The sequence below is a fragment of the Leptodactylus fuscus genome, chromosome 7 (assembly GCF_031893055.1).
Source record: "Leptodactylus fuscus isolate aLepFus1 chromosome 7, aLepFus1.hap2, whole genome shotgun sequence".
Taxonomy (NCBI): Eukaryota; Metazoa; Chordata; class Amphibia; order Anura; family Leptodactylidae; genus Leptodactylus; species Leptodactylus fuscus.
In genome coordinates this window covers 132,799,411-132,823,695 of record NC_134271.1, presented here as the reverse complement: position 1 = coordinate 132,823,695, position 24,285 = coordinate 132,799,411, and the positions used below count along the sequence as shown (strand labels likewise).

General features: G+C 40.5%; 1 protein-coding gene across 1 annotated transcript; it reads right to left on the bottom strand.

Moving 5' to 3' along the window:
• Positions 1-1,065: 1,065 nt before the first annotated feature.
• Positions 1,066-1,974, bottom strand: LOC142213360 (olfactory receptor 6C4-like). Its single transcript, XM_075281677.1, has one exon. The coding sequence runs from the start codon at positions 1,972-1,974 to the stop codon at positions 1,066-1,068; it is 909 nt and encodes a 302-aa protein (XP_075137778.1).
• Positions 1,975-24,285: the final 22,311 nt, after the last annotated feature.

Here is a 24,285-nt window from a genome sequence, read left to right as displayed (position 1 = left end):
GTTGGACCATCATTTATTTTTAAACAGGACAATGACCCCCAAACACCTCCAGGCTGTGTAAGGGCTATTTGACCAAGAAGGAGAGTGATGGGGTGCTACACCAGATGGCCTCCACAGTCACCAGACCTTAACCCAATTGAGATGGTTTGGGGTGAGCTGGACCGCAGAGTGAAGGCAAAACAGCCAACAAGTGCTCAGCATCTCTGGGAACTCCTTCAAGACTGTTGGAAGACCATTTCAGGTGACTACCTCTTGAAGCTCATCAAGAGAATGCCAAGAGTGTGCAAAGCAGGAATCAAAGCAAAAGGTGGCTACTTTGAAGAAACTAGAATATAAGATATATTTTCAGTTGTTTCACGCTTTTTTTAAGTATATAATTCCACATGTGTTAATTAATAGTTTTGATGACTTCAGTGTGAATCTACAATTTTCATAATCATGAAAACTCTTTCAATGAGAAGGTGTGTCGAAACTTTTGGTCTGTACTGTATATAAATGACGTAAGTTTAGCATTACCTTAGAAGCAAGTAATAACATTTCACAGAAGACAAATGGCATTAAGAGTTGCATAAATAATGAAAAATGTATAAGGTTAAACTTTACCACATCTGTAAATAATTTATCACACTACATATAAAGTGGCTAAAATCCATAAAATTCACAATTAGTAATTATACAAGTATTAAGGAAGAGAGTATGGATGTGGATGGACATGTGATGTGTTTTGGAGAAACTATTGTCCTGTGCAACAAGCAGACCTGGAACCAGAGAATAATGGAAAAATAAAAAATATATGGATTTTATAAGGTAGGGAGTAAAAATAAAACATGCAAAAAGGAAACTTCTATGGTGGGATTAATAAGGAAAAAAAATATATTGTCTCTTGTTCTGATCCTCCAGCTGAACAGAGGCAAGAACGCAATGACGATGTGAACGTATTCTAAGTTTAAAGTTCTGTACCAAGTAAAATATTGTTACTACTACTGATAAATAAAAGATTTTAAAAAATCAACTAATGACATTTTCCAAAAATATGTATCTTTTAACACAATTTTTATTATCCTTTTACTTTAGTTTCATGATTTGCCTTATTGAGTTCTTGAAAACCTTTTTCACATCCCTATTCCGAAAGGTGTAAATAAAAGGGTTAATTGTTGGGGTGAAAGCTGTGTACATAAAAGCCAGATACTTATCATAATGAGTGCCTTTAGGCTTAACATATACAATGATGGCGGCACCGTAAAAGAGACTAGCCACGATGATATGTGATGTACAGGTGGAGAAGGCTTTCTGTTTCCCGTCTTTACTCTTGATCTTGGTAACAGTCATTAAGATATAGACGTAGAATCCTATAATGATGAAGAAGGGCACAACTACATCGATGACAGCTGCTAGGCTTGTAGACATACTGCTAGTAAAAGAGTCGGAACATGCCAAGCTTTGCAGAGGAGCCAGGTCACAAAAAAAGTGGTCAATCATATTAGGACCACAGAAGTCCAATTGGGCTGTAACGATGGCCGGTATTAAAATAATAGTGAATCCAAAGATCCAGGGAAACATGGCTAGTCCAATACATACGGTTTGGGTCATGATGGCTGGGTAACGTAATGGCTTATTAATAGCCAGATGTCGATCAAACACCATCACCATAAGGAGATAGCACTCGGTGACACCCAAAGAGTTGAAGACATACATCTGAGTAAAACAGCTAATGAAAGATATCGTGTTGTTATGTGCAACTAGAATGGCCAAAAGTTTTGGAACCGTGACCGAGACAAAAATCATTTCCAAAATGGAGAACACACTGATGAAAAAATACATTGGCGTATGAAGGGAATGTCCTATTTTAACGACGATGATGATTGAAAGGTTTCCCAAAACGCAAATGAAATAGGTCAGCAAAAAAAATAGGAAAAGTAAAATTTGGAACTGGTGCAAATCAACGAACGCCAATAAAATAAACTCTTCAACCATGGTTTTATTTTTCTGTTCCATTTCTCAGAATAAATGTCAAGTTATTAAACAAATTATTATTATTTTTAATATTTAACATTGATACATATTGTGATGACAAAAATTTTTACTTTTGCCTGATAAATCAAATGGTCTAGGATTGTAATACCAAGGCTGCCTTACTCCTGGAACTGGATCGTACCAAATGAGATTGTTTTCAGAAATTAATTTTTTTTAATGATCTTTTTATAAAGAAAATAGGAACAAATAAAAAAAGCAGTATGTAAAAAAAATCCTTCTACAATTAAATTGACTGTTTTTTAAAAATAATTTTGTAAAATTGGAATTTGTAGGTTAAATCATATTTTGCAATTTTTTATGCCTTTTTGTACAGTGCGTGTAGCACAGAAAGCAATTCTCACAGTTTTGATTAATAAAATCTTCTCTTGCCCTTTCTTTGAACATGTTGAAAGGAGGTAATTTATATAATTTTGTAAGATTACACTGGGGAGTGCTACAGTATTTACGTGTTTTCATTAAATCTGGTCCTAACAAGGTCCTTAGTGACTATATATTCTACTATTATAATGGAAATTCAATGGAGAATTGTTGCAATGATTAGAGATGAGCGAACAGTAAAATGTTCGATATTCGATATTCGTTTCGAGTAGCCCCTCAATATTCGACTACTCGAATCGAATATTGAACCCTATTATAGTCTATGGGGTGAATATGCTCGTTTCAGGGGTAGGCAACGTTCGATCAAATTACACTTACCAAGTCCATGAGTGAGGGTCGAGCTGGATCCTCCAAGAAGTCTTCTCCGTGCAGCGTCCCCGCGACGTCTTCCGGCTCTGAATTCACTCCGCCAGGCATTGGGCCTGGGCGGAGCCGACTGCGCATGTCCGCACTACAAGCGGGCATGCGCAGTCAGCTCTGCCCAGGCCCGATGCCTGGCAGAGTGAATTCAGAGCCAGAAGACGCCGCGGGGATGCTGCACAGAGAAGACTTCTAAAGGTAGGAGAAGAACCAGCGTTGATTGGCCGACTGTATAGCATTCGGCCAATCAATGCTGGTTCTACATCGAACTTTTCCATTCGAATAGCGAGTGGTACTCGATCAAGTATGAGTATTTTGAATACCGTAGTATTTGATCGAATACCTACTCGATCGAGTACTACTCGCTCATCTCTAGCAATGATCACTGCATTCTTTTTTATTTTTCATGAACATTTGGGAATAAGAACCGTAAAACCTGATCTTAAAGGGATTCTATCAATAAAAATCTATTTTTGTCCCTAACACATAAGAAAAGCCTTAAGAAAGGCTATTCTTCTCCTACCTTTAGATGTCTTCTCCGTGCTGCCGTTCGGTAGAAATTCCGTTTTTCTTCAGGGGCTACATGGTGGCTCAGTGGTTAGCACTGCAGCCTTGCAGCGCTGGAGTCCTGGTGTTCAAATCCCGCCAAGGGCATAAAACCATCTGCAAGAAGTTTGTATGTTCTCCCTGTGTTTGCATGGATTTCCATCCCATATTCCAAAAACATACTGATAGGGAAAAAAATGTACATTGTGAGCTCTATGTGGGGCTCACAATCTACATTTAAAAAAAAAAAAATTCTGTTTTTCTTCTGTAAACAAATGAATTATTTTGCAGCACTGGGGGAGTCCCCAATGTTGCATTTGCAAAGCCCCTAATGTGCCAGAACAGTGGAAACCTCTCCGATATGACCCCATTTTGGAAACTAGACCCCACAAAGAATTTGTTTTTAGAGTTTTTAGACACCATGTCCAATTTGCAGTTCCCCAAGGTGCTAAAACAATGGAAACCCCAAAAATCCTACCCTATTTTGTAAACTAGACCCCTCAAAGAATGTATCAAGGGGTATAGTGATTGCTTTGACCTTTCATATGTTACACAGAACTGGGCTGTGAAAATGGAAAGCAAAAATTTTTTCTATGAAATGTTGCTTTAACCCCAATTTTTTGCTTTCCACAAGGGGTTAAAAGAGAAAATGCATGCCACAATTTGTTAAGCACACAGAATTGATCTGAAAATTTGGAACAGGATATATTTTCAAATAAAATGTTGCTTTAATCCTATTTTTTTTCCATTTCCACAAGGGGTTAAAGTAGAGAATGCACCCACAATTTGCTAATTTGTAATCTCTCCTGACTACAGAAATGCCCCACATGTAAATGTAAACTGATATATGGGCACTGAGCAGGACCCAGAAGGGACAGAATGCTATTTGCAGGGCAGATTTCCCATAAATCGTTTTCAGCCACCATGGCCCATCTGTAGGGTCCCTGAAGAACCAGGACAATATTAACCTCAGTTTGAAAACTAAACCCCTTAAGAAATGTATTAAGGGGTATAGTGAACATTTGGACCAAACAAGTATTACATTGATGGATAACATGGCGTACATGATGGTATAAGGAGGTGACATACCATGGGAAATAAATTATAAAATGAATAATGCATATATATATATGGTACAGTCTGAAGCAACCCTTCATACACAGGACAGGTTTTTCAGGGCAGGTATCACACTGATAAGTGACGTATTTCCTTATTCCTCTTTGGCGACACACTCTGTACCTTTTCTGGGTCTTCCCTTTCTTTGCAGTTTGGGGGACCTCACAGGGAAAATGTTGCCCTGGTACAATAAGGGAGCCTTCAGTTCTAGAAGTACTGGGGCCTGGAACTTCTTGGTCCCCAAATATCATGGTGTTAATAACTTCCTCCAGAAACTGAAATAAAGTTCCTGTGTGGCCTGCACGTTGTGATAGCTCATGAGCGCTATACATTGTCATCTGTAAGATGTGCACGGACATCTTTTTGTACCACACTCTTGTTTTTAGCATGGTACTGTATGGCTTTAGGATATGATCAAATAAAACCTCCCCTCCCATGTACTTATCTTGTGCCAGAATGCAGTCTGACTTGAGGATAAGGATACCAGTACCACGCAAAGGAACATTGGAGCTGCCATTATCTTGAATTGTAGTCAGTACAAGGACAAATCCCTCTTGCCCTTATACTTGTCCAACACATATTCTCATTGTAGATGGTCCTATTCTTGCCCCTTCTGATGGGATAGCACAACCTGTGCCCTAAGGAGCCCTCTCTGATTTCTGTGCACTGTCCTACAAGCTGAAGTTCCTCTGGAACTGAGACACCTAAAGAGCAGGATGCTAGAGTAGAAGTTATCCAGACAGAGGTGATAACCCTGGTCCAGCAGTGGAGGCAACAAATCCCACACTATTTTGCCATTAACTCCTAGGATTGTGGACATTGTGGGAGCTCAGTTATTCATAAACACTAAACTCGCACAGTTTATACATTTTAATGGTGTACCATGCCCTCTTACTGGGCAGGTATTGGCGAAATATCAGCCTCCCTTTGAAACTGCCTTTGAGTCTCATCTATCGTAATGTTCTGATCAGGGATGTAGGACACACAAATTTGGCGCTAAAGTGGTCAATGAGTGGCATGATTTTGAATAGGCGGTAAAAGTTGGGGGTATCTTGTGGCGGGCACTGTGCATTATCATTAAAATGCAGGAATTTAACAATCGCTACAAATAAGGTTGAGTGATCGGGATTGGAAAAGATCGGATTCCGATCGGCGATTGAGTAAATTTCACGATCAGGATCGGATGGAAAATTATCAGAAATCGGATTTTAAAATCGATCCTGAAATCTAAAGATCGTCTCAACCCTAGCTATAAAGTGTTTCCTGGTCATGGCAATTCCAAATATTGGAGTGTTTTATGAAATGTCTGTACTCCGATAACACCCCAAAAAATCTTCATCGCTGCTGCATTTACGGGGACCTTCCATCTCAATTTGGACTCCTGATCTGTCCACAAAGTCAGGAGGCCGAGGCTCATAATTTTCTGGGGTGAGATCCACATTCGTCAGTGGGGTTGGGGGTAGAGGAGAGACAGTAAAAAAATAAAATAGGAGTTCAGGGAAGTGGAAGGAGAGATGGAGGGAGATGCCTGGAGGTGCAAATCAATATGCTAGGAGGAACTACAGTGGAAATGCTCACAAAAACCGTCACAGAGTCAGCACAGGAATTGCTTGTGGGCATTGCTTGCAATCCCAAAGGGAGCGAAGTGAGTCGAGCAGTGACTGTTAGTTTTCACTGCTCACTGTAGCTGCAATGCATCCATCTGTATAGCATGACCAATTGCAGTAATTGGAAGGGTGACATTATATACCACCCTGATCCTCAGCAGTGATTGGTCTTAAACAGGGTTGAGCGATCGGGTTCGGGAAATATTGAATCCCAATCGGCGATCAAGCAAAGTTCACGATTGCGATCAGGATTGGCTAGAAAATGATCAGAAATCGGATTTTAAAATCGATCCTGAAATCATAAGATCGGCTCAACCGTAGTCTTATGTATAGCCACAGAAGGTCTTACCATAGCAAATTGTATTATATTGTAGGTACCAAAAAGTAAAATTATGAAGTGACTGTAAAATTCTAAGGGTGGGCTTAGCCATAGACAATTATATAATTTCTACTATTTGATGCTCAATTTTTCTTTCAAATGTAAGGATTTTTTTAGGACATTTTTCACATCCCTATTTCTTAATGCATATATGAAGGGATTGAAAACTGGAGTGACAATAAAGTAAATGAGAGAATAATATTTGTCATAATGGCTGTCATTGGGTCTCAGGTAAATAACAAAGGCTGTGAAATAAAAGAGCAAGGCAACTATAAGATGAGACGAACACGTGGAGAAGGCTTTGTGTTTGTTTGAAGAATTTTTTATCTTGGAAACAGTTGAAATGATTTTGGAATAGAGTCCACCAATTATAAGAAATGGGACAACGGTTCCGATGGTTGCAGCTACGGTAGTCACTGTACTACTGATATATGTATTGGAGCATGACAGACTCTGTAGTGGAGCCAAATCACAGATGAAATGGTTAATCTTATTAAGGCCACAAAAATCCAAAAACATTGTGAACGACGTTACAATTAAAGAGGTAAAGAAGCCAATAAACCATGGAAGAACGGCCAGCCGTATACATAGGGTCTGATTCATTATAGCCGTATAGTGTAAGGGCTGGTTAATAGCCAAGTGTCTGTCATAGGCCATTATCAAAATGCAAATACTTTCCACTTGTCCCAATGTAATAAATGAATATACCTGTATAAAGCAGCCCATGAAGGATATTTTACGATCTCCTGAGATGAGGTTGGCCAACAGCTTTGGTATAGGTACGGATACAAACAAGATTTCATCAGCAGCAAATATACTAATAAAGAAATACATAGGCGTATGGATCGAATGTTCTGCGATGACCAGTAGAATAATAGTCATATTTCCAACAATACAAACAACGTACAGTTAGGGTCAGAAATATTTGGACAGTGACACAATTTTCGCGAGTTGGGCTCTGCATGCCACCACATTGGTTTTGAAATGAAACCTCTATAACAGAATTCAAGTGCAGATTGTAACGTTTAATTTGAAGGGTTGAACAAAAATATCTGATAGAAAATGTAGGAATTGTGCACATTTCTTTACAAACACTCCACATTTTAGGAGCTCAAAAGTAATTGGACAAATAAACATAACCCAAACAAAATATTTTTATTTTCAATATTTTGTTGCGAATCCTTTGGAGGCAATCACTGCCTTAAGTCTGGAACCCATGGACATCACCAAACGCTGGGTTTCCTCCTTCTTAATGCTTTGCCAGGCCTTTACAGCCGCAGCCTTCAGGTCTTGCTTGTTTGTGGGTCTTTCCGCCTTAAGTCTGGATTTGAGCAAGTGAAATGCATGCTCAATTGGGTTAAGATCTGGTGATTGACTTGGCCATTGCAGAATGTTCCACTTTTTTGCACTCATGAACTCCTGGGTAGCTTTGGCTGTATGCTTGGGGTCATTGTCCATCTCTACTATGAAGCGCCGTCCGATCAACTTGGCAGCATTTGGCTGAATCTGGGCTGAAAGTATATCCCGGTACACTTCAGAATTCATCCGGCTACTCTTGTCTGCTGTTATGTCATCAATAAACACAAGTGACCCAGTGCCATTGAAAGCCATGCATGCCCATGCCATCACGTAGCCTCCACCATGTTTTACAGAGGATGTGGTGTGCCTTGGATCATGTGCCGTTCCCTTTCTTCTCCAAACTTTTTTCTTCCCATCATTCTGGTACAGGTTGATCTTTGTCTCATCTGTCCATAGAATACTTTTCCAGAACTGAGCTGGCTTCTTGAGGTGTTTTTCAGAAAATTTAACTCTGGCCTGTCTATTTTTGGAATTGATGAATGGTTTGCATCTAGATGTGAACCCTTTGTATTTACTTTCATGGAGTCTTCTCTTTACTGTTGACTTAGAGACAGATACACCTACTTCACTGAGAGTGTTCTGGACTTCAGTTGATGTTGTGAACGGGTTCTTCTTGACCAAAGAAAATATGTGGCGATCATCCACCACTGTTGTCATCCGTGGACGCCCAGGCCTTTTTGAGTTCCCAAGCTCACCAGTCAATTTTTCTTAGAATGTACCCAACTGTTGATTTTGCTACTCCAAGCATGTCTGCTATCTCTCTGATGGATTTTTTCTTTTTTTTCAGCCTCAGGATGTTCTGCTTCACCTCAATTGAGAGTTCCTTTGACCGCATGTTGTCTGGTCACAGCAACAGCTTCCAAATTTAAAGCCACACACCTGGAATCAACCCCAGACCCTTTAACTACTTCATTGATTACAGGTTTACGAGGGAGACACCTTCAGGGTTAATTGCAGCCCTTAGAGTCCATTGTCCAATTACTTTTGGTCCCTTGAAAAAGAGGAGGCTATGCATTACAGAGCTATGATTCCTAAACCCTTTCTCCGATTTGGATGTGGAAACTCTCATATTGCAGCTGGGAGTGTGCACTTTCAGCCCATATTATATATATAATTGTATTTCTGAACATGTTTTAGTAAACAGCTAAAATAACAAAACTTGTGTCACTGTCCAAATATTTCTGGCCCTAACTGTATGTAAAGAAGATAAGGATGAAAAGTAAAATCTGATATCGATGCAACTCTGAGAAAGCTAAAAGGATGAATTCTGTCACATAGGTCGTGTTGTTGCATCCCATTGGAACGGAAGATATTCTATCAAAAATGAGAGGTGGTGGATATTCATCTTATATTATAGATGCATGGAAGTTGTCAGATCTGTGGGTATGTCTCTGTGGGACCAAGAATTGTATTTCAGTTTAGCAAATGCATACATACGTCTTCAAAGAACATGAGATGTTTGATATCCAATATGTTCTTTAGGAAGATAAAGTTGGCACAACCTGTAAAAGGTAACATATTTCCCCAACGCACAAGATGAATAGTGCAATATTTTTGTGCGGCTGTGGCCACCAAGAACCAACGTCTCTGTTTGACAGGGTTTGGTTTCAACCAACTTAAATATTCTATGAATTTTAAGTGTAAGAGAATTTTGATAAATTTTTTTGTCCTTCATTGCGATGTAGAAAGACACTTTTTGAAGTCTTGGTTCTCAGATGGAGGCCTCATTGTGATTGTCTAGCTTAGAATAATACAGTATATATACACTGACAGGAATGGAATAATTATATTACACACAAGGGGAAGGTTATCCTATGACAGTAGTAAAAGACAACATGGGACTAATTTGTGGAAATTTCAATATTAGCAGTTTTTCGAAAGTGAGACGTCAATGAGATTTTGTAATATCAGAAAAATTTGATGGACAAAACGGACCCTAGTGGAGCTGTTTAGAGATGAGCGAACACTGTTCGGAACAGCCGTTCCGAACAGCACGCTTCCATAGAAATGAATGGACGTAGCCGGCACGCGGGGGGTTAAGCGACCGGCCGCCTACAAAGTGTACGTGCCAGCTGCTTCCATTCATTTCTATGGGAGTGTGCTGTTCGGAACGGCTGATCCGAACAGTGTTCGCTCATCTCTAGAGCTGTTCTTTTTGCTTGTTTATTTTTTGTGTCTAGTTATTTTAGAATAAATTTATTGAACAGTTTCTCTATTAATTTATTTTTTTTTCAATATCAATTAACATGGTTTTCCTTGGAGAATTTTTTTTTTTTTTTTTAAAAAAACACTCTAACTGTACCCCACTGTACAATAGTTCAGTATCTTATTTTATCAATCACAACCCTATCAAAAAAATTTAAGAGACCAAACAAACTCCTTGTCAATCTTGTCGCTTTTGGGAAATGACAGATGCCAAATAGAAATGAGTGAACTTTTTTGTAACAAACTGGGTTCGTTATAATTTTTTTTTTTTTTTTTAAGTTTCTGGTTTTATTGAACCTGAAATTTATGGGGTTCACCACAAACTGATCTTTATTATAAAGGTGCATAAAAACATAAAATATTTCTAAAAAAAATCTTATACTCACCTTTTCTGGGCTCTGATATGGCTTTTGACTTTTTTGCTTTCTTTCTCTGTGACATTAGAATGTAAATAGCAGTGAGTCAGGTGAATGATGAATATGTCTCGACATGAGGCCCCACCATATGTCAAATACTTGAGAAAGGAAGAATGCCACAAAGATGTCCAGGGAATGCAATTAATAGTGAGTATGAGGATTTTTTAATAATAAAATAATAATAGCATTTCCAGTTCAAAATTAAACTTTTGGGTGAATCTTGCAAGTATTCGCAAAATGAATTAACCCATCACTAATAGAGATGAGCGAACACTAAAATGTTCGAGGTTCGAAATTCGATTCGAACAGCCGCTCACTGTTCGAGTGTTCGAATGGGTTTCGAACCCCATTATAGTCTATGGGGAACATAAACTCGTTAAGGGGGAAACCCAAATTCGTGTCTGGAGGGTCACCAAGTCCACTATGACACCCCAGGAAATGATACCAACACCCTGGAATGACACTGGGACAGCAGGGGAAGCATGTCTGGGGGCATAAAAGTCACTTTATTTCATGGAAATCCCTGTCAGTTTGCGATTTTTGCAAGCTAACTTTTCCCCATAGAAATGCATTGGCCAGTGCTGATTGGCCAGAGTACGGAACTCGACCAATCAGCGCTGGCTCTGCTGGAGGAGGCGGAGTCTAAGATCGCTCCACACCAGTCTCCATTCAGGTCCGACCTTAGACTCCGCCTCCTCCGGTAGAGCCAGCGCTGATTGGCCGAAGGCTGGCCAATGCATTCCTATGCGAATGCAGAGACTTAGCAGTGCTGAGTCAGTTTTGCTCAACTACACATCTGATGCACACTCGGCACTGCTACATCAGATGTAGCAATCTGATGTAGCAGAGCCGAGGGTGCACTAGAACCCCTGTGCAAACTCAGTTCACGCTAATAGAATGCATTGGCCAGCGCTGATTGGCCAATGCATTCTATTAGCCCGATGAAGTAGAGCTGAATGTGTGTGCTAAGCACACACATTCAGCACTGCTTTATCACGCCAATACAATGCATTAGCCAGTGCTGATTGGCCAGAGTACGGAATTCGGCCAGTCAGCGCTGGCTCTGCTGGAGGAGGCGGAGTCTAAGGTCAGACCTGAATGGAGACTGGTGTGGAGCGATCTTAGCCTCCGCCTCCTCCAGCAGAGCCAGCGCTGATTGGCCGAATTCCGTACTCTGGCCAATCAGCGCTGGCCAATGCATTCTATTAGCCCGATGAAGTAGAGCTGAATGTGTGTGCTTAGCACACACATTCAGCTCTACTTCATCGGGCTAATAGAATGCATTGGCCAATCAGCGCTGGCCAATGCATTCTATTAGCTTGATGAAGCAGTGTGTGCACAAGGGTTCAAGCGCACCCTCGGCTCTGATGTAGCAGAGCCGAGAGTGCACAAGGGTTCAAGTGCACCCTCGGCTCTCCTACATCAGAGCCGAGGGTGCGCTTGAACCCTTGTGCAGCCTCGGCTCTGCTACATCAGAGCCGAGGGTGCGCTTGAACCCTTGTGCACACTCTGCTTCATCAAGCTAATAGAATGCATTAGCCAGCACTGATTGGCCAGAGTACGGAATTCGGCCAATCAGCGCTGGCCAATGCATCCCTATGGGAAAAAGTTTATCTCACAAAAATCACAATTACACACCCGATAGAGCCCCAAAAAGTTATTTTTAATAACATTCCCCCCTAAATAAAGGTTATCCCTAGCTATCCCTGCCTGTACAGCTATCCCTGTCTCATAGTCACAAAGTTCACATTCTCATATGACCCGGATTTGAAATCCACTATTCGTCTAAAATGGAGGTCACCTGATTTCGGCAGCCAATGACTTTTTCCAATTTTTTTCAATGCCCCCGGTGTCGTAGTTCCTGTCCCACCTCCCCTGCGCTGTTATTGGTGCAAAAAAGGCGCCAGGGAAGGTGGGAGGGGAATCAAATTTTGGCGCACTTTACCACGCGGTGTTCGATTCGATTCGAACATGGCGAACACCCTGATATCCGATCGAACATGTGTTCGATAGAACACTGTTCGCTCATCTCTAATCACTAACAGTAAATTATTCTTTATTTCCTGTGGTCATTCTTTAGTACTATAACCAGAGGTGAAATCCACAACCCGAAAAATAGCGATGGAAGTTGAGTTGGGTAGCATGACAGTATTCTTCCCAACCCAACTTCTTTCTGAAATTTACTACTCGCAATACTTCAGGGAACTGTTTTGCTAACTTCCTTGTAACTAGGGAGCCTGAACACCCCCATTCCAGGTATCCTAAAACTTTTTGCAGAACCGTTGTATATATGGTCTAGCCTAGTCATGGGGGAAACACTATCTACTCACCTACTGTAAATGTCTCCACTTTACAGCTGTCTCACTTCCTTTCAATTTGTCCATTCCAGATAAATGTGTCTTTTTCCGGGACGATATGGAGGCTCAGTGGTTAGCACTGCAGCCTTTCAGCGCTGGAGTCCTGGGTTTGAATTCTGCCACTAAGGATTCACAATTGTGTACGGTTTTATTTCCACAAACAAACCCTAGTGGAATCTGTAGTAACAGAAAGCAAGGAAGAAATTCTCCCCCCTCCCACTCCTGTGATTTTCTACTTATCTGTCTAGTTTTCCTCCTATAATCCTGAAGTCCTATTGTAATATTGGCATTACTTTCCATTAGCAACGTATTAGCAGCAATTTCTATGCATCATTCAACAATAACACATCTTTTGCCTAGCTTGAGTATCACAAAATGGCTTTTCTCTTCCTGCCCACACTATCTTATATTTCATATTTGACATCAGTACTATAACCTCTTAACCTACCACTCATGATTGCCTAAGAGGTTGTCAGATGATTTATTATTATTGTTTATTTATATAGCACCATTAATTCCATGGTGCTTTACATTTGGGGGATACATACAATATACAAAATATACAGGTAGATATAATATTAACAATGACCGACTGGCACAGTGGGGTAGAGGGCCCTGCCCGCAAGAGCTTACAATCTATGGGGGAAGGGGGTAGAGACATAAGGAGAGGTGGAGACTGTACAGATGGCAGTGAGGTGATAGTGTTATTGGGGGTGTCTATCTATCTATCTATCTATCTATCTATCTATCTATCTATCTATCTATCTATCTATCTAGCCTGCCTGGGACACAGAGGCCATGTGATCCTTCTTCTCTGTATCTTAGTTTGCTTACAAAATTTCAAAACTGAAACTTTTGCAACAATGAAAGAAGGGTTTGTCGTTGTAATTCAATCCCTTTAACGTATGCCTAGAATTTATCAAACTCCATACATGTCATAGTTACATATGTGAATGTACAAATGATGGGATTCCTGAAGTTGAGTCTACTATGGACAGATAAAATGAAGACGCAGAAGAACTAGGCCGCTTTTCTGGTTGCCTGGCTCTGCCTGTCTATGAACGTAATTTCTATCAATCCTTATACTGTTAGTTCCACTCTCTCAATGTAGCCGAACAAATATGAAAAGGCATAGTGCTTAAGAATTTCAGAATCCAGCCTCCCACATGTCAAAATTTTGGTAACCCATTTATTTATTTATATTTATTTATTTTGCCATTATATTCCACAGCACTTTACAGATGTTTTTAAAGGCTAGTTCACACGGGGTAAAATGGTCAGGATTTTGATGCGGAATCTGTGTCAAAATCCTTCCGCCTCCCATTGAAATCAATGGGAGCCGGGCACTTCCTTTTTCTATGAACGGTTTGTTCCTGCTCGTGGAAAAAAGAAGCAAGCTAACCTTTCTTCAGGTGGATTCCACGGCTGATTCTGGTGCGGCATCCACCTCGCAGCACCACCCTTCGTACTAGGCCCATTCATTTGGACCTAATCCGAGCAGAAATCCGTGACGGGAATCCAGTGCACTGCACTGGCATCCTGTTGCAGCAACCACGACGGAATGTGTTCACATGGAATCCCATGTGAACTAGCCCTAACACTGTCAAAGTTCACCTACCTTTTTTACGTGAGAAATAACACTGTTGTATTTGGTAGTTTACTCATGTTACCATTTCAGCAAGTTAGTATATTCCCTTAATTACCCCATTGAACCAATTCCTATATTTCTACAGTGATGAGGGTAGCTGAAAATCTTGTCTCTCTGCCTCTGACTATGGGTCATATGACTGGCCCCGCTCTACTCCTGCTGCTTGTAAATTGAGTAGATCAGAATTGGTCATGTGACCCAGAATCAGTAGAAGAGGCAGAGAGACGAGACTTCTGGCTACTCGTAGTGCTGCGGGAATTGAAGTGTATATTACTAAATTTTCTGATTTAACCCAGGGACTACTTCACACGACCCCTTTCAAGGATGTGATACCAAATTGACCCCTTACTTGTGATATAACCTGACTACTAAATTTCTTAGACCATTTTTCACATCCCTATTTCGCAATGCATATATAAATGGGTTGAATACTGGAGTGACTACAGTGTACATAAGAGAATAAAATTTATCATATTGACTGTTATTAGGCCTAAGATATATAGCAAAGATTGTGAAGAAAAACAACATGGCAACTATAAGATGAGATGAACACGTGGAGAAGGCTTTACGTCTACCCAAAGAACTTTTAATCTTGGAAACAGTTGTAATAATTTTGGCATAGAGTCCGACAATGATCAGAAATGGGACCACAACATCTAACATGGCTGTGACAATTGTCACTGTGTTGCTCATATATGTACCAGAACATGCCAGACTTTGTAATGGATCCAAATCACAGAAGAAATGGTTGATCTCATTGGGACCACAAAAGTCCATAAATAATGTATCCACTGTTACAGTTAAAGAGTTAAACAAGCCAACAATCCATGGAAGAACGGCCAGCCGTATACAGAGAGTCTGATTCATTATAATCCTATAGTGTAAGGGCTTGTTTATAGCCAAGTGTCTGTCATAGGCCATTATCAATATGCAAATAATTTCCACTTGTCCAAATGTTATAAATGAATATACCTGTAAAAAACAGCCTACAAAGGATATGGTACGATCTCCTGCGATGAGGTTGGCCAACAGCTTTGGTATAGGCACGGATACAAATAAGATTTCATCTGCAGCAAATATACTAATGAAGATATACATAGGTGTATGGAGGGAACGTTCCAATATGACCAGTAGAATAATAGTCATATTTCCAACGATACAAACAATGTATGTAAGTAAGATAAGAGAAAAAAGTAAAATCTGATATTGCTGAAACTCGGAAAAACCTAAAAGAATAAATTCCGTCACAAAGGTTTTGTTTTATTCCATAGTAATTCTATAAAAATGAAAAATGAGAATATTCAGCTTATAATAACTGTATCGATGTATGTCACTGTAAGATAATATGGTAAAATTTTACTTTACCTGGTCTTGTAGTCATAAACAGTGCCACTTTTGGTCCATGGTCTTTGCCTAGTACTGTGCTTGGCTCCTATGTTAGTACCATACCATAGACTTTAAGTGCACAAATGCAGATACTTGTATACACTTTGTATACTACCAAGTGGTCGGTAGTAAGAGCACAGGAACAGAACTTCACCAAGAGAGAATCTGGTTGGCATAGAGTGTAGTGACATTGGAAAAATCTTGAAGGTCCCTGTGTCTGGAAAGGACCACAAGTGCACCAGCCTACGATAGAGTGACAGGGGACAACAAGCTTCATGAGTCCTAGATTGTGAGAAATAGGTCTATAGTCAAAGTGACCCGAGAAGATAAATTCTAGACTAAGTGCTAAGAATTAGTATGGTTTGTATATGTGACGTAGTACAGTAATGTGTGTCTGTCTACAAAAGAAGAAACAAGTGGTTAGATGTTATTGGCTCCATTATACGCACATGATATTCTTCAGCCCTGGCAGGTCCATTGACTTTTTCTTCTAGACTTGTGCACATAACTTATACTGTAAAGGGCTTTGAGTCTAAAAAAATAAAATCAATGAAATAAATGTATAAAAAGAGAAAAAGAATCCATAAAGAATGACCTTCCATATTAAAGGTTTCCATTATATAGCAATATTTGTGCATGTTCTATATATTTGCTCGTTTATGTTGGGTTACATGAACTGAGCATATTTATATCCTTCCTACATATTACATGCAACACAAGGGAACATTTCTCCCTTGATACCGTAGCTCTGAAGGGAACCACATGGGATTATCTTGTGTAAACCAATGATTGTTTCTTATCACAAAGCTAACACGATTTCTGCTTAACACAGACTGTATACAGGTAGATGACTATAATAACATAGTTGCTTGGGTAACAACTAGAGATGAGCAAGTAGTATTCGATCGAGTAGGTATTCGATCGAATACTACGGTATTCGAAACACTCGTACTCAATCGAGTACCACTCGCTATTCAAATGGAAAAATTTGATGCAGAACCAGCGTTGATTGGCCGAATGCTATACAGTCGGCCAATCAACGCTGGTTCTTCTCCTACCTTTAGAAGTCTTCTCCGCTCAGCGTCCCCACAGCATCTTCCGGCTCTGAATTCACTCTGCCAGGAATCGGGCCTGGGCAGAGCCAACTGTGCATGCCCGCGCTACAAGAAAATGGCCGCTTTGACTGTAAGCGGCCATTTTCTTGTAGGGTGGGCATGCACAGTCGGCTCTGCCCAGGCCCGATGCCTGGCAGAGTGAATTCAGAGCCGGAAGACGCCGCGGGGACGCTGCACGGAGAAAACTTCTCTGAGAATCCAGCCCAACCCTCACTCATGGACTTGGTAAGTGTAATTTTATCGAATGTTGCCTACTCCTGAAATGAGCATTTTCCCCCTATAGACTATAATAGGATTCGATATTCGTTTCGAGTAGTTGAATATTGAGGGGCTTACTGAAACGAATATTGAATATTTCACTGTTTGCTCATCTCTAGTAACGACATAACTCCAGCCTATAGGTGATCCATATTGATCCAGAGGAAGGCAAAAAAAAAAAATCTACTAGACACATCCCAGTTGCCCCATATTAGAGGAAAAATTCCTTTCCAACTCCAAATATGGCAATTGTAATATATCTCTAGATCAACATCCTATCCCATATTAGTTCCCATTACTTTTGATGTTCTTGCTTTTCTCAACAAATGAGTGGTGCAAGCTAGCCAACTTTGGCCAAATCACGGATAGAAATAGGACTTGCTCCATATTTAACATTTAGTTTCTATAGCCCAGGTTCTGATCTGTACACACTATTTAGGTCGTAGAAATGAATTGGTCTCTATCCATAATTACGTTATTGCATATAATACATGTATACCATAAATAAAATTACTTTGGACATGTGCTTGGGGCTTTGCTCTCATCTGTGTCCACCTAGAATGACACATTACTGTCTCCAACCTTCTCAATACCCCTAAATTTTTCCACAAATGATCTATGTGTTTGTCTCCGCTCTCTGCAGTTCCACTGTCTCCTAAGTCATTAGATATGTTCTATGTATTCTCTATGCTTCTCTCCACATCTAGTTGTCTTCTGCTGTGCTGCTCCTCCTTACGTTACGCTGCCTGCTTTAGGTTTGCGTTGCTCTTGATGGAGACAATGAAAGTTTTGTGTGATGCATCATGAGAGGAAAGACAACATGGCAGAAGACATCTAGATGTGGAGAGGGAGGCATGGGTAACATAGAGAACAGATCTAGTGATTTAGTAGACATGGCAGGTTCAAAAAATCTATCATTTGAACCAATGTATAATATAGAGATCTGATAACATCTATCATGTTATCCCCAGTGGGGTAACTAAAGCCTTGTGGGCCCTGGTTCAATCTTTTGTTTGGGGCCCCATACCTCATCCCTACAGTGAATTTTTGATAGTGATGGTTACGGGTACTAAGGAGTTTAATCCACCTTAGTGTGATTAGGGTAATCTGTGGCTCTCCTTGGCTTATGGGCCAGATGGAAGCTACAATCTCAATAAAGATTTCAGTTCTTATGGGTCCCCTAAGGCTCCTTGACCCTGGTGCGACTGCACCCTCTGTACCCCCTCAAGTTACATCCCTGGTTATCCCTACATCACTCATCACACTTTCTTAGATACCGAGCTCTGACTTTTAGGTTTCAATTATTAATAAAGGATATATTTTATTTTGTTTTGAGATGTATTTACTAGAGATGAGCGAGTAGTATTCGATCGAATACTCCGGTATTCGAAATACTCGTACTCGATCGAGTACCACTCGCTATTCGAATGGAAAAGTTCGATGCAGAACCAGCCTTGATTGGCCGAATGCTATACAGTCGGCCAATCAACGCTGGTTCTTCTCCTACCTTTAGAAGTCTTCTCCGTGCAGCTTCCCCGCGGCGTCTTCCGGCTCTGAATTCACTCTGCCAGGCATCGGGCCTGGGCAGAGATGACTGCGCATGCCTGCGCTACAAGAAAATGGCCGCTTTGACTGTAAGCGGCCATTTTCTTGTAGTGCGGACATGCGCAGTCGGCTCTGTCCAGGCCCGATGCCTGGCAGAGTGAATTCAGAGCTGAAAGATGGCACGGGGACGCTGCAGGGAGAAGACTTCTCGGAGGATCCAGCCCGACCCTCACTCGTGGACTTGGTAAGTATAATTTGATCGAACGTTGCCTATCCCTGAAACGAGCATTTTCCCCCCATAGACTATAATAGGATTCGATATTCGATTTGAGTAGTCGAATATTGAGCGGCTACTCGAAACGAATATCGAACCTCGGACATTTTACTGTTCGCTCATCTCTAGTATTTACCCTATATCATTTTACTATTAATTCAGATCTCATCCAGATATCATGTAACATATCTTGATTCGAAGTCCCTTAAATCAATATGTATGGTTATGTTGTGACCATTAGATAGGTGTTCTTCCCAATGGGTGCTAATATACATCCGCTCTGAAATTCCTAGAATTCCTGTAAGTCTTACATCAGAAAATTGGTGTCAGTTATAATAAGCACAATAATGAGATTCTTACATTTCTCCTTTTTATCTGCATCTAGCACATCCACTTTTCTGCTTAACATATTACACTTTTAGACATTAGCGATTGTCTATAGATAATGACAAAGGATCATTGAAGTATTTTACAACTTAACAAAACAACAATGAAAAATTAATAAAAAAAAATAAAAATTTACTACTCAACTTTTATTGTGATAATGAAAGCCCAGACATAAATCTATATTACTAATAACTGAAGAAATACTCAGAATTCCAGGTCTCCCAGTACCCAAAACAAGAATGGCAATGCTTGTGTGGTCGCTACTTAACGTAACCCCTTTAAAGGGATTTTTTTTTTTTCCTTTTGTAGATTGTGAGCCCCACATAGAGCTCAGAATGTACATTTCTCCCTATCAGTATGTCTTTTTTTGAAATATGGGATGGAAATCCATGCAAACACAGGGAGAACATACAAACTCATTGCAGATGGTTTTCTTGCCCTTGGCAGGATTTGAACACCAGGACTCCAGTGCTGCAAGGCTGCAGTGCTAACCACTGAGCCACCGTGTGGTCCCCTCCCTTTATAGGGATTCTGTCATTAGAATCCCTTTTTCAGGTAATATTACGTCGGAATAGTCTTAAGAAAGGCTATTCATCCTATACCTTTATATTTCTGCTCCGTGTCACCGTTCTGTTGATACATCAGTTTTTCCCAGTATGCAAATGAGTCTTCAGACATCTTCTATAGCTGATCCTCTCCACCGCATCCTTTGTGTAGTCTTCTTCCGGTGAGCCTGGGTTCGGGATCTAAATTCTGCGCATGCGCATGTAAGGACCGGAGTCAGGGACAGGCAGTGCAAAGTGACAGCTGGGAAAGCAACACTGTGCAACTAATGACAAAAGGGGTCGTGGGCCCTGAGGCTAGAACTATGCTGTAGATCTGAGATGAGGCGGACCAATGCACTTCCTAATTGAAGTGCACCTGCCACGACTCCTACGCTACTGTCCAGGCGGCTAGGGTCAGGGAAGAGGAGGCCCTGAAAGTCCTAGGGACTGGAGTCACGGGGTCACACCTAAGCAGAAAGCACAGTGTAAAATGCAATGCAAAACAAAAGACTAAACAGCATGGAACAAGGGAGGACAACAAGTCCCAGCAAAAACACAGTAGAGAAAGCGAGGTCGGACGAGCCAGAGGTCAAGCAGGGAGATAAGAGTAAAGTATTGAATCAGAAGACAAGGAATAGTCAAAATACAAGCCAAGTATACAATAACCAAAACACAAACTGAAAGACTCTCAGACAGGATAACTGACAGAGCAGAAGACAAGGACAACACAAAGTGAATGGCTGGCAGGGATCCATGCTTGGGTGGGGTATAAATAGCAGCAGAGAAAACCACCCACAACACCTGTGATGACTAATGGCATAGAGAACTGAGAGCAAGGAAAAGATTAACCCTTAATCACCTAAGCACAACCAATAGAACTCTTAATACGTCTCCCGTGGAGGCGCCGCGCAGCAAGGAGACCGTGGCGACTCCGTATCCTGACAGCGCTGTTGGCTCTGCCATTTGGGCAGAGCCAACCGTTCATGTCTGTTTGGCCATTTTACTGTGGCCACTGTAATACTGTTCCTGTAAGCAGGCACAGTAAAATGGCTGAACAGACATGAGTAGTTGGCTCTGGCCAAAGCCCAATGGCAGAGCCAACTGCGCATGCGTGGAATTTACTGTACATTTAAAACGCAGGCTCACCGGAAGAAGACTACATGAAGGACATGGAGGAGAGGCGGGCTTTAGAAGATGGAGGCGTCACTGGAGAGTCTTCAGGTAGCACAGTGGATGCCCCCTGTGCTGTCTGGAGACTCAGTTGCGTACCCGGAAAAAATGGTATATCAATGGAATGGAGGTGCAGAGCACAAATATATAAGGGTATTGGACGGATAGCCTTTCTTAAGGCTATACCGATGTGATATTACCTGAAATGACAGAATCCCTTTAAGTATCTCAGAGCAACAGAGTTTATACTGAATGGATCGCTGACTTGTGATATAACCTGACTATGACATTTCTTAGACCATTTTTCACATCCCTATTTCGTAATGCATATATAAATGGGTTGAATACTGGAGTGACTACAGTGTACATAAGAGAATAAAATTTATCATATCGGCTGCCATTAGGTCTAAGGTAAATGGTGAAGGCTGTGGAGAAAAACAACATGGCAACTATAAGATGAGATGAACACGTGGAGAAGGCTTTACGTTTGCCCGAAGAACTTTTAATTTTGAAAACAGTCATAATGATTTTGGTATAGAGTCCGACAATCATCAGAAATGGGATGAGATCTGATGCGGCTGCGACCATTACCACTGTATTACTCGTATATGTACCAGAACATGCCAGACTTTGTAATGGATCCAAATCACAGAAGAAATGGTTGATCTCATTGGGACCACAAAAATCCAAAAATAACGTATCCACTGTTACAGTTAAAGAGTTAAACAAGCTAATAAACCATGGCAGAATGGCCAACCGCGTACAGAGGGTCTGATTCATTATAATCCTGTAGTGTAAGGGCTTGTTTATAGCCAAGTGTCTGTCATAGGCCATTATCAATATGCAAATAATTTCCACTTGTCCAAATGTTATAAATGAAAATACCTGTATAAGACAACCTACAAATGATATTTTACGATCTCTTGCGATGAGGTTGGCCAACAGCTTTGGTATAGGTACGGATACAAACAAGATTTCATCAGCGGCAAATATACTAATAAAGATATACATAGGTGTATGGAGGGAACGTTCCAATATGACCAGTAGAATAATAGTCATATTTCCAACAATACAAACAATGTATGTAAGTAAGATAAGAGAAAAAAATAAAATCTGATATTGCTGGAACTCCGAGAAACCTAAAAGAATAAATTCCGTCACAAAGGTTTTGTTGTGTTCCATTGTCATTCTGTGAAAACAGAAACAGAGAATATTCAGCTTATAAGAAATGTATCATTGTTAGAGATGAGCGAGTAGCATTAGATCGAGTAGGTATTTGATCGAATACTATGGTATACTCGTACTCGATTGAATACTACTAGCTGTTCGAAGTTAAGATTCGATGCAGAACCAGCATTGATTGGCAGAATGCTATACATTGCCAATCAACGCTGGTTCTTCTCTTACCTTTAGGCTGGGTTCACACAAAGTATTTTGGCACGTATTGTGCCACGTAGACGCCGCGGGAGATTTTGCGGGCCCGTTGATACTCCAATCTGTGGATCAGAGAGCGCAGACCAGACCAGCCCATCTCTAGCCGTTGGCCTCCTTCTTTCTTTAAAGAAGACCTGTCACAGGTCTGAAAAGTCAAATTACATAGCACAACCTAATAGCATATTGGTGTTTTATTTATCCAAATTGTTCAGGCGTTCCAAAGATATAAGCCCTTTTAATGTTAATATAATATTAGTAATATTAGTAACACTGCAGGACATATAGCACACGGAGACCCCATCCTCATAGAAACTACAGTGGTACTCCTCACTTGACTAGTAGACTCTAATTTGTATCAACAATGAAAGGGCTTATAACTTTGGAAAAGCTGAACTGATTTGGATAGACACAACACCAAAAGCTCAAGTGAACAATGCTTGTCATAGTGTTTATCATCAGGCTTTTCAGACCTGGTTGGAGGACCTCTTTAAGCATTTGGAGAATGTTTAGCCTGGAATTGCAAACAGAACATCACTGGTCCCCTGTTCTCCCAGTAAGTGAGAGTCCCCTTGGAGGATCCCTATCATACAGGCATAAATGGATGAACAATGGCATAAATGCTTAACATAGGAGACATTCCTATATAAAGGGAACCTTTGAAGTATATTTTTGGCGAAGTAGTCCAGTGGGTGGTCTTACTCCGTGATAACTTCAGTTGTGTTTTAAGTTGTCCTCTTGGCTTGACATCCCCAGTTATGTCTTTCACAAGTTAGACACCCCTGATAAAAGAAACATGATCTTCTCATAAGTTAAGGAAAGATGGATATGATAATTATCCTATTATTCTCTGTCTGTGGTCACTTGAGTGGATGGGGTGAATTACAGTTCATCAGAGGTTTTATAAGCATGTTGTAATATAGTGTTGAATTGGTTATTTGAGAAATTGCATTAGTTAATTAAACTGGAAATCGGTTAACACATAATTAAATGTTTATTTTTTTCCCCTAAATCAATAGTAATTCTTATTCAGATCAGATAATATGCAGATGCTTGTACATAATGACTAGATTAGAGTGTTATCTGTGTGTTTGCATAGAGAGATAGCAGACTGGGCTTTATCAGAAAACTGCAATTAGCTGAACTGATTGTCCAGCACTGAGTAAGTGACATCCTGTTTCACAGGTCGGTGGTTATAGCAATGCTTGTTAAACAGTGGAAGGAATAAGTTCACATAGCAGGCAAACAAAGCAGCATTTCTAAAGCAATGCATTTAACAAAAAGCTTCAACTTACATAAGCTACCAGTTTAGATAGGATCTTGAAAATAGGACAACCCCTTTAAAGAACAGCATGGTGGCTCAATAGTTATCACCCAAGCTTTGCAACAAAGGGATCCTGGGTTTGAATCTGTCAAAGGCAACGTATTCATTCATTTTATATATTCTCCCAATGTTTGTGTGGGTTTCCTTCCAAATGTCAAAAATATACTGATATATTAGGTCTCTATAAAACACTTGACTCTTGTGGGTGTTGGGGATGAGTGCCTGTATGGCAGCCACTAACTTGCTTTCTCCACAACTCTCCCTGCACTCCATGTTCCTTAGTTAGAAAAGCACATTACAAATGTTTGGTGTCATTGCCAATATATATATATAGAGAGAGAGGCACTATTTTTTCACAACATATCTCCGGAATTAATACCCTAACAGAAATGACTCACTTAATGCTGTATGTGGCCTCTTATTTGTCTTGCTACTTCTTCTCTTC

Bases quoted from the DNA above. Each gene is read 5' to 3' on its own strand.
- LOC142213360 (XM_075281677.1), bottom strand. From the start codon at position 1,974: ATGGTTGAAGAGTTTATTTTATTGGCGTTCGTTGATTTGCACCAGTTC.